An 11,636-nucleotide genomic window follows, 5' to 3' on the forward strand; every position below is an offset into this window, starting at 1 on the left:
AGGGGTCAGTCAGTCAGTCATCATCTAACCGCTTTACCCTCCACCAGAGGGTCGCGGGGGCTGCTGTGCCAATCTCAGCTACATCGGGCGATAGGCGGGGTCACACCCCCGACAGTTCGCCAGTCCATCGCAGGGCCACACACAGATAGAGACAAACAACCATTCACTCTCACACTCACTCCTACGGTATCAAAGTGAAATGAGCCTGGGGCGAGTATGAACTTCAAATGAAATCACAATATTCAGTCATAATTATTTATATATTATATAATATTATATAATTATTAATATATAATTATCATAGATGTTAAGCGGCCGGAGGGTCGTGAGTTTGAAACCTCTCAGTTAGAGATGATCAGTGGGGGACTGGGTACCTCGCTCGGGGCACCGCAGCCCATGAACTGGCATGGATTTGAGCCAGCAACCTCCCATGACGTATTAAAAAAACAGTTTTTTTCTGTTTCTCAGCTTGGGTAATTTCAAGGTGTAAAGGAATTTATGAAGCGTCTTATGAAGCAACAGATACTGAGATAAGGAGGGAGAAGTATCTGATTTGTCTTATCTCCCTGCCGTGACAAATACAACACAACAAGGGCATGTGGTTTTCTACCACGCTGACTATTTATGAGAGGGAAAATTCATCGTCAGCTTGAGTCGAGTGAAACGTCGGGGAATACGGAATTGATATTTCAAATCAATATCTTTTGTGGTGCGAGGTAGAATACCCTGTGTCCCATGAGGCTTATCTTACTACTGGTCAGACTGTGAGTGTAGGTTGCTGTGGTTGCTCCACGACAATCTACGCAGACATCAACAATTACTTCAGTAATTCACCTCCAAGTTCCAGTAAAGGAGCCTTGAGATGAATCATTTACCACCCTAGGGAAGTGACAGAGAGCTGGTATATGACTCTCTCGGGATGATCTGTCCTTAGTTCCTCAGTGTGGGTAAAAAAAAAGCCTTTTAAAAGTAAAAAAAACAACTCTTGTTTTTAGTATTTCACCCTGGGTCAAACTTTTGTATGTAATTTAAGACGTTAACAAGAAGCACAAACACTGGACTCAGATGACCTGAGGGCCAAAGAGCAGCGAGTCTGGTCTCAACAAGCACAACGAGCAGAGTGGGCGGAGCCGTGGCACATAACATGTGTTTTCATATGGAATGACGTTCACGTGGCAATGAAACCATATCTGTTAATATCAGAAAGACAGAAAAACAGAGAAAATCTTAAATAAAGTCAATACGATCTATATATCTATATATATATATATATACATACTGTATATACATGGCCGGGCTCTGGCCTGCCTCCTCTGGGCCGGGGCATGGAGTGGTTTGGCCTCTGTCCGTGATTCTGACTTTGCTCGGTCTCTGGTGATAACAGTGTTTCTTTGAGAGCTCATTACTGAAACCATCACAGGAAACCAACAATACACTGAAGGTTCCACCTTCACTCAGTTTGATTATTTTATTTCTTTATTATACACTGACACTTGAGGGCGACACCATTTATGTATAAGTTAAGTTATGTGACGTATAATTGGCTACAACAGAGATGTCGCGTTGCATTCTTCAGAGCTGATTATAAAACAGTGAGCTAACATAAAAACACTCAGTTAATTACTAATGAACACACTGTCCTTCAAGTACAATAGATACCAGTGAAGGATTTGAACCTTCAAATAATTGTTTTGATGATTCAGGTCTAATGTGTATGACACACATTTGTATACAATGCTATAACATAGACCACTGTACCTGGTCTGAACATGGGTTTGCTTTTACCCCGACAAATGTTTGACACTTGTAACAAACAATAAAGTTTACCAACTGTGGGAGGAGCCACCGAGAGCAGAGCCGACATGGATTAGTGTAAAGGCCCTGGTATACTCGTGCATCAGAGTCCTGTAGTATCTGACTTCACCATCAGGTGGCAGTACAAGTACATTCCTACTAAAGAAGAAGAGGACACGTCTGATCGAGCGGCTCACAGCTGAAAGGTCGAGGTTCCGATGATTCTTTGGCGACTTCTTCTTCTGTTTCTTCATGTGCAGCCATCGTGCTCCTCGCGCACGATTCCAAAGTCTGCGTGTTGATGACGCACACGATGTGCGCTGGGTCCGTGTGCACAGCGATATACCAAGGCCTGAAGGAACGTAGAGTACAGCGTGTGGATGGCAACTGACCTGTTTTGTCTTATTTGGATCTAAACAGTCAAACATATCCATGTGCCCAGCAGCAAGGCAGCAATAGGAGATGTTCTCCTCTCACCAGTCGCTCCATTTTGGCAAGCACACTGAGTCCAGATATGTGAGCCTCTCTCCTGTGGATTTCCCTGTGAGTTCTTGTCATGCTCCCTCCTTCCTCCTGCTGCCCCCTCCTCTCTCACCTCCCTCCATCTCTCCCTGAGCTCCTGTCTTCCTGCAGGTGGCGACAGCGACAAGGAGCGTTCATCCACGATGGGTGAGAATGAGGTGGAGTCGGGGCAGTCGAGCCAGTCTGCAGCCGAGGAACGTGGGTATCCGTCCTCGGGTGAAGAGCCAGGAGATGAGAACTTCCAGTAAGAATCTCCTTTAAAGAGAAAGACTGAACCTGGAGAGAAGAGAGGGAACAATGTTCCTGCTCCATCACACAGTCATGGACACAAAACAGTCAAGGACTTGCATTTTACTCCCAAAGATCTCAACCATGGCAACACAAGGATACTTCAGGCTGACTCTTCCTCAGCTCAAGTGACAGATGTTAGCAGCTGTGATGACACAATCTCAGCTAATGTGTGTGTGTGTGTGTGTGTGTGGCGCTCTGATGTCGAGAAGAGTTTGATCGTTGATATAAAATGTGTTTGAAGTGATCACAGAAGAATCAACAGGCAACACATGTGATCTCTTAATATCAGCTGCAGAGCTACAGAGCTGCAGAGTTACAGCCACAGAGCTGCAGACAGAGCTACAGAGCTACAGAGCTGCAGAGTTACAGAGCTACAGAGCTGCAGACAGAGCTACAGAGCTGCAGAGTTACAGAGCTACAGAGCTGCAGAGTTACAGAGCTACAGAGCTGCAGAGCAGAGCCAGAGCTGCAGAGCTAGAGTTACAGAGCTACAGAGCTGCAGAGCAGAGCTACAGAGCTGCAGAGTTACTAGAGCTACAGAGCTACAGAGCTGCAGAGTTACAGAGCTACAGAGCTGCAGAGTTACAGAGCTACAGAGCTGATTATGATTATGAATTATGAATATAGCCATAGACACGGCGTGGTGTTAACTGAAGGCAACTCTCTGGATTTAGCTTGTTCTTCAGCTAAAGGAGAGAGATGAGACCTGCTCTGGTTTATATGTATATATATATATATATATATATATATATATATAATATATGTATATATTAGTCTGGCACTTCCTGAAAAAAGACCCACAAGACACCTCTGTCTCTCACACACACACACACACACACACACCATTGTTGTCTGTGGTGATGCCACTGACTCCCTCTTGAAGCAGCTGAGTCCAGGTGTCCTCCTGTCTTTCTTCACTGCCAGCTTCTCCTTTGTCGCCCCACATGGGTCCGTCCTCTGGGTCCCAGACCAGGCCCCACCTCCTCGTGGCCACCTCCTGCTTCTCGTCATCATCATCATCATCATCATCATCTGCTCTGATCAAGCCAGAGAGGGGCCGGGGGAAGCCCTCCTGCAGGGTGAGATCACTGAAGAGCCAGAATTGTGAACCTGCAGAAGACACATGATGATAAAGTGAAGTCATGTCTGATCTTCTGAATGAAGCCAGTGACTGATGATGATCATAAGTCATCATCTTCGTCACAGAGTATCACTGGAATGTACCACTGATGAAGATGATGGCATGATCTGACTGTCTCTCCAGCACAGCAGTGAGACGAGGCAGGTCGGGAGGTAGACCCCTCCACAGCCTCCTGACCAGAACCCCGCCACCCGACACCAGACCTGCTCCACTGACCCGCCACATGGTCTGACCTGCAGGGGAGAGACCAGAGTGGACAGAGTGAAGCAGAAGCACAGGAACGATCACACATCATCATGTCAGCACTGAGACCTTTGAAGAAGAAAGTCTCTCCTCGGATCCTCGTCACAGCATCAAAACTGGTGTTACAGCGATCGATGAGGGAGCTGAGGGGAGACAAGACCAAGATTACATGAAGCTGCTGATTGTAGTTTATGAGGCGTCACACTCACTAACTACAGTCAGAGAGGTCAGATAGAATTAACACCCACAAACAGGAAGAGTTTTTAACAATCGAAAACCACAGAAACAATGGAATTTGTTTGTCATTACTTATTTGACACTATAAACACACACTGACCCCTTAGAGCTTTTATTTTGGTACTTCCGGTTACCTGCAATTTGAATTTGCATATTAGTTAAATATTTAGTTTCACCCGAAACTAAATATTTAACAATATTTAACAAGATTTAACATCTAGATTTAAATTTAACATGTAGATTTAGATTTAACATGTAGATTTAGATTTAAATTTAACATTTAGATTTAGATTTAACATCTAGATTTAGATTTAACATTTAGATTTAGATTTAACATGTAGATTTAGATTTAACATGTAGATTTAGATTTAAATTTAACATTTAGATTTAGATTTAACATTTAGATTTAGATTTAACATCTAGATTAAAATTTGACATGTAGATTTAGATTTAGATTTAACATTTAGATTTAGATTTAACATTTAGATTTAGATTTAACATCTAGATTTAGATTTAACATTTAGATTTAGATTTAACATTTAGATTTAGATTTAACATTTAGATTTAGATTTAACATGTAGATTTAGATTTAACATTTAGATTTAGATTTAACATTTTGATTTAGATTTAACATTTAGATTTAGATTTAGACTTAACGTTTTAATATTTAGTTGTAACATTTAATATTTGGATTTAGTTATTTAAAATATCTCTAAGTTGACAAATATAGTTGTATATGTGCAAAAAAGTGACCCTCAGAAATTCATACCAGTTTTTTAAACATTGTTTGAAGCTAAATGTGACAAAATGTCGCTGTTATTTTCAGCATGAGCCGCTTTACAAACGGTAGCTCATATACCTCTGACCTTCGTTTTCTGTTGTTTCAGCCTTCTTGTTACTTGATTTATTGGTCTTTGTCTCCCCCTGTCTGTCACTTCCTGCTGAATTATTCACCATCACAACTCTCCACCAGCTGCCATAAAAGCCGGTGTTTAGCTCCAGTCTTTGCCAGATTGTTTGCTTCACCTTTGCTTTTGTCACATTCTTTTTTTTTTTCCTCGTCCTCCATCTTTTTGTCACATCCAGCTGGTTTTCTTCATCCCCTCTGAATCTGAACAACCTTTTTGCTTTTATTGTTATTTAAAGCGTTGTTGTGTCAGTTACAGGTTCACTGTCATCACTGATGTGATAGGTGGAGCCAAAATGGCTGCTGGCCAAAAGAACTATTCAGATTTTTACAAAACTATTAACAACAGACTGTTTTAGATGTGATCTTTAAAGTGGACATTTACACTGTCACTTACAATCTTCCAATATTTGTCCAAACTTGTAAATCATACCCATATTTGTGATGAGGTTGGCGAGTGCCTCTGTTGTGAGTCTCTGGTGTGACGCGAGGAGCGTTGTTCGGTTGTAGCTGGTTCCTTTGACCTGACAGAAAAACACAATGATCATGAAGCAGCAAGATTCTCTGGACCATAGAAGGATCTGAGGGGGCAAGACTCATGTAAGCACTTCACTAGCACAATGTTGTGCTGTGTGTCTTGACAAAAGATGAGTAAGTTAGTACGATACACTATACTGAGAAATACAGAGCTGTGTAGAGTCGTGACATTTTGTCAGGTTTAAGCTTATTGATGCAGCACGAACATCCACAGCATGTTCATTTATATGTGCACGTACTGAGGAATGAAAACATTCAGTCACTTGCTGAGCGTGTTTAGGTTCTAATTCCTGCCAATATCCAGGAACTTTGCATAGTCATAGATCAATCAATAACCTGATCATACCTGTGGTCATAGCAGATACTGCAGTGCCAAATAAAGGACTCACTAACATGGATTTTTAACACTTTGGTAGACATGCCAATGCTGTTTTTTTCAGTCTGGACAAAATAATCAGAATCAGAATCAGAATGAGCTTTATTTGTCACTGAAAAGTGCTTGAAAAGAGCCACAGAAACACTGTCAGAGCATGAACTCCTGCAACTGTCTGACAGAGACAACACAATGTAAGTCAGTGGAAACATGTATTAAAAGTAGAACTCCCCTAGTATATGAAGTAAATCTGCAGTGCATACCAGTCTTCAGAGCTCATTTGATTCAAATGAATTAAATGAACTATCGTTTGTACAGCGATGCAGTCACAACTTTCATCAATGGGAAATTCCTGCTCTTGCTTTTCTACAATACAAGACTTTCACATGAGCAGCTGAGCTAAATATGGAGGATAGCAGTGAACACACCAGTGAACACACCAGTGAACACACCAGTGAGCAGACCAGTGAGCAGGCCAGTGAACACACCAGTGAACACACCAGTAAGAAGACCAGTGAAATCATTCAGTAAACACACCAGTAAGCAGACTACTTAACACACCAAAAGTGGACTAGCAAACACAATTAAAAAGGCATCCAGTGAACACACCAGTGAACATCAGTGAACACAATTAGTGAAAATGTGAAGGCCAGCTTAACACTGAAGTGAACACACCAGTGAGCAGGCTAGCGAACACACCAGCTAACACACCAGTAAGCAGACCAGCAATACCAGTGTTGGTGACTAGTGAACATTACCCAGCTGTCGCCACCAGTGAACACACCAGAGCAGACCAGCGGAAAGGAAGCCATGCAACACAATTCAGTGAAAGCAGACCAGTGAATAGATCGGAATACACCCAGTGAACACACCAGTAAGCAGCACCAGCAGTCATACCAGCAAGCAGAATAGACTAGTGGATTACACCCAGTAAGGTGAGACCATGAACACACCAGTGAATAGGACCAGCAAACACACCAGAACACACCCAGTGAGCAGATCAGCAACACACCAGTGAACAGGTTCAGTGGACACACCAGTAAGCAGACCAGTGAACAGACCAGTGAACAGACCAGAACAGACCAGTGAACGTTCCAGTGGTGAACACACCATTGAACAGACCAGTGAACAGACCAGTGAACAAACCAGTAAACAGACCAGTGAACACACCAGTGAACACACACATTCTGTCATTCCAAACTGTCTTACCATAGAGCTGGGTGATGTGCTCCACATCATGGGGTCCCAGGCGGTAGTGGAGGGGATCTCCAGCAGGACCCTGGTAATACGGCCTCATCACTGAATGGCGGGATGAGGAGTGGGCCAGACCCAGAGCATGGCCAAACACATGGACCAGTACTGTGAAAAGGTCAGTGCCCTCAGAGGCTATGAGAACCAGAGAGAACATCATCTGGATGAAAAGGTGCCAGAGGTGTAGTAGAAAATCCAGGTGTATGGGGAAGATAAGAGTATACAGTAGTCCCTAAGACACCAAAACCTGATCCTAATATGGCAGAGCCTCATTTCTGAGGAACTAGAGTTAGGTATTAAACTATTCCACCTGGCTGTCTGAAGGCCCACTCCTCCTCTGCATCCAAGTGAACTCCACCCGCACGAGTTGGGTCTGTTGGGAAAAAGGCGTGGCCGACTGCACCACCTGCCCCATCAAAGGGATAGTCGTCACCGTGGTAACCATGAAGGAAGTCCACCAACAGGTCAGCTGTCCCTGGATTGCTTACCTAGATGAATGAATGTAATTGTTAGATCAAATTTGACATGGATGGAAACTGTTCTTTATGACAAGAACATACTGACCTCATGGAAGTCCAGAGGTGTTGGTTCTGACCACACTCTTAAAGCATAGAAGACCAGTGAGCGGACTGTCTCTCTGGTCAGACGAGAGGAGGACGGGTACGAGTGTAACCTGAAAATGTCAGAATGAGACAATGTGTAATATTTACACGTCACAAACTCTCCACCTTTATTCCACACCTGTTAAGCAACTGTTCCACCATTTCTTCTAAAGATTCAGACAGGATTTTCCCACCTCCAGTTAATGTTCCTGTGTGTCCACATGGAGGTGCTGCTCCTCCTCCTCATGTGTCTCCTGTCTTGCTTGTCCAGAGATTTGGATGTTTCCTCCTGGTCAGGTAGGGAGCAGCGTGGACTTTTCATCAACACCATCGTCTCCTCATCTGAACAAACACGGCAGGCTCAGTGAGTTATGAGTTGACCTGAGTAGTATTAGCAGCTTCAGCTTCACCTGTAATCCTTACCTAGAACCCCAGTGTCTGTGAGGCCTGCAAACCTCTGCATGGCCTTGACAGCATCAGTGACTGCTGTCCAGGCTTGAAGCTGCCCAGTGGACGTGTCTGAGGGCGGCAGGTAGCCGTACTTCATCAGCCAGTCCTAACAGAAGAGCAGTCATTTCAGTCCTACACTTCAATTCAAATTATAGACTATCATTGATTTCTAAAACACTTCTTTATGTGTGATGAAAGGCTCCTGTGTCAGTATTAAGGCGTGTTTTAGTCTGTTATAAGTTGCTATAGCAGGTTACACTGTAACCACCTCCTGTCTGACCTCTGCCCTCTAAACATATAAATAGACAACACTGTCTGAATCACCTGCAAAAACACACTCAATGTTTTTCATGTTTTAATTATTACAGGGTGCAAGTATTTATTAATATTATAATATTAATATAATCAGGACATGATGAGGATTTCAGGTTCACATTTTAGCTTTAATGTAGTCTCGCTGTGTTAAAGGTCCAATAAACCGAAGTTTAAAAACTGTTAATGAAGTGATAGTAAGTAGTAATGCATTTTTACCAGCAGGTGGGTGTTGTCATCTTCAGTGGGTGTCACATGTGCAGACGGGGGTGTCGAGGTCACAGGAGCAGTGGAGCGTGTCCACATCCATGTGTCGCTCAGGCACAACAAAAGAATCCACGTCTTCATCTTGACGACATGATTTGCTGTTTTAAACATTGGCTGGATTCAAATCTTCAGGTCTTGGAGTGTGATGTCACTCTTTATCCCTGAAAATATTTCAAATAAAAATGTGACACGTATATCGCCCCCCTGTGGACCTGTGAGCAATTACACCTCCCCAGTCTCAACTGTCCAGTGAACACGGTTTTTAGCATATTGATACCTCAGTGTTTAGGGACATTTTAGTTTTTTCCATGTGGATGAAGACATTTCTTGAAACAATGTTGTGTTTATGAAAAACCTTTTAAAACAAACAATAAAAATGTATGTGTTTCAGGTATGTGTGTATTATTTTTAAGAGAAGAGATATTTATTGTCATCACACATTCACCGTGATGAAAGAACCGGTGCCAAAAAACATTTAAACAAAGGAAAGATAAGATTAACACTTGATGCAATAATAATATAATAATGCATATTTATGAGGTTCACACACCCCCTCATTTTCTACTGCTGCAAAAGAAAGTGACACCTTGACATCCACTGTCACAGGGAACGTTGACGGGAAACAACTGTACTGTGTTTTCCCACTGGAGAGAAAATCACCGAGATCCAATCAGAAGATGGAAGCAAATTAGCATAAGAGACAGAGGGGAGGGTTCGGCTGGACACGACGCGGCTGCATGTCACTAACAACATGCTTTATTTAATTAAGTTAGTGGGTGTACCATTTCAGTTAAAGCATGGGGGGGCGGGGGTAAAGGACACAAGAGAGGATGAGAGGAGCGACGAGGACAGTGTTAAAGTAATTAAGTGAAAGTCCTCGCTCATATATCAACGACAGGAAGAGTTGTTTTGTTGTTCCAGTCTTATTGTAAATATAGTGAGAGTTCAGAGGTCACGTGACACTTTCATGATGTCATGTAAACTGGCTGCAGATCACATGACTGTTCCACTCCGATCTCAGAGCAGCAGCCTGGTCACTGAACGACTGTCGTCCGATTTCTTCTAGGTTTTCTGGCATGTTTTTGGTTTGAGGTTCAGGGTTAGAACTGGTTCTAGGTTACGGGTTTGGTAGTTAGTTGTGATGGTTAAAGGTCTATGAATGCAGCGCAGACGTGTGTGTGTGTCCTTGTATTTGTTATCTCTCTGGGACGTTTCTGTCATAAACACTGAGCTTGTCAGGACCAGTCATCCTCGTGGAGACAAAAACCTGGTCCTAATGAGGCGGAACCTTATTTCTGAGGGACTGTTGTTAGGTTAAAGGTAGTGTTAGGCATTAACTGGTTGAGGTGGTAAAGGTTATAGTTGAGTTCTCTGTTCTCTGATCCATGTTTTTCTAACATTTATTTATTTGACAAGGATAAGTTAATATATTAAAAAATGACCATGAATGCTGAGCTGCATCTCTTATCAAAGAGATCAAACAGAAATACTGACACAATTCATCCAAATAAACAAGATTACCCTGAGTGACAGCACGGTCTGTGCAGCAGACAGAGCAACACTCGTCTCCTTCCAAGTCTTTCTGTTTTTTAAATAACTTTTATTGAAATGAGGAAGGAAAAACAAACTCATTCCGCCAGACTTTCCTCTTTTTTACCATGTGACTGCAGAGCTTTACAGTCACAGCTCGACACTAATCATTCTAAACTGTCGCCATCTGCCACGGCTCTTTAACATCTCACACACACACACTCACACACACGCAGATACAGTGTTAGAAGCTCACCTTGGTTCTCTTGAGCAGCGTCAGCTCTCGTGCTCTTCCTCCTCTGATGTGAGACTACAGGAACAGATGGCTCCTTTTTCCTCTTCCCTTGCTTCTTCCCTCAAAGCCTGGCTCCTCACCCCCGGCCCCCCTCCCCCACTGACACAATGCCATGATGAATGCAGGCGTCCATGTGTCCTTTCACTTAAGGACATATGTGTCACTTTGTAACACTGTGTTTATCTGTGATATGAACTGATATATTTTATATTTTATATATTTTCTAAAACATCTGCATGTTCATCATGTATCATCTCTCGCGACCGTATCATCATTACCCATAATCCTCTTAACACGAGGATTAAACAAACTCTGCATATTTCCCTCAGTGTCACAGTAGATGTTTCTTTGTTGAGTCTTGTTCCTTCTCAGCTGCTGCAGACTGGGATTATTACCGTCCATCTAATCTGCACACGAGGACTGACAGAAAAACATTTGTGATGTGATTGTGTGCAGCAGAGGAAGCAGCAGCAGCAGCAGTAACAGCAGCAGCAGCAGAAACAACAGCAGCAGCAGCAGCAGCAGCTCTGCTCCCGATGTTCTTGTGTGCAGCCATCGTCTCAGTCAGACTATCCTGGTTTTGTCATGGGTTTAACCCCTCCATGACTCTAGTTTTGAATGTCACTCTTCTGTGTTGGTTTCAGTGATTCTGGTTTTGACCTGAACACAGACCTGAACACAGACCTGAACACAGACCTGGATGGATATAAACCTGAACATAGACCTGAACTTAGACCTGAACATAGACCTGAACTCAGACCTGGATATAGACCTGAACATAGACCTGAACTCAGACCTGAACTCAGACCTGAACATAGACCTGAACTCAGACCTGACATAGACCTGAACTCAGACCTGGATATGAACCTGAACATAGACCTGAA

The 11,636-nt window shown here is 43.0% G+C and overlaps 1 protein-coding gene across 1 annotated transcript; it reads right to left on the reverse strand.

Annotated features, from left to right (window-relative positions):
• Positions 1–1,454: 1,454 nt before the first annotated feature.
• Positions 1,455–11,198, reverse strand: mmp17b (matrix metallopeptidase 17b). Its single transcript, XM_044039719.1, has 12 exons — positions 10,714–11,198; positions 8,880–9,088; positions 8,322–8,454; positions 8,093–8,240; positions 7,861–7,969; positions 7,607–7,784; positions 7,255–7,431; positions 5,569–5,659; positions 4,061–4,134; positions 3,832–3,981; positions 3,451–3,717; positions 1,455–2,592 (listed from the first exon to the last, which is right to left on the reverse strand). Exons 2-12 carry the CDS (start codon positions 9,036–9,038, stop codon positions 2,207–2,209), a joined length of 1,872 nt encoding a protein of 623 aa, XP_043895654.1. The 5' UTR covers positions 9,039–9,088; positions 10,714–11,198; the 3' UTR covers positions 1,455–2,206.
• Positions 11,199–11,636: the final 438 nt, after the last annotated feature.

This window comes from Solea senegalensis, linkage group LG12 (genome assembly GCF_019176455.1).
Source record: "Solea senegalensis isolate Sse05_10M linkage group LG12, IFAPA_SoseM_1, whole genome shotgun sequence".
Lineage (NCBI taxonomy): Eukaryota > Metazoa > Chordata > Actinopteri > Pleuronectiformes > Soleidae > Solea > Solea senegalensis.

Excerpts from the sequence above, each read along its gene's own strand:
- mmp17b (XM_044039719.1), bottom strand. The coding sequence starts at position 9,038 with ATGTTTAAAACAGCAAATCATGTCGTCAAGATGAAGACGTGGATTCTT. Across the intron at positions 7,785-7,860 it reads CACCTCTGGACTTCCATGAG|GTAAGCAATCCAGGGACAGC; the intron begins GTCAGTATGTTC and ends TCATTCATCTAG. Across the intron at positions 3,982-4,060 it reads AGAGACTTTCTTCTTCAAAG|GTCAGACCATGTGGCGGGTC; the intron begins GTCTCAGTGCTG and ends TCTCCCCTGCAG.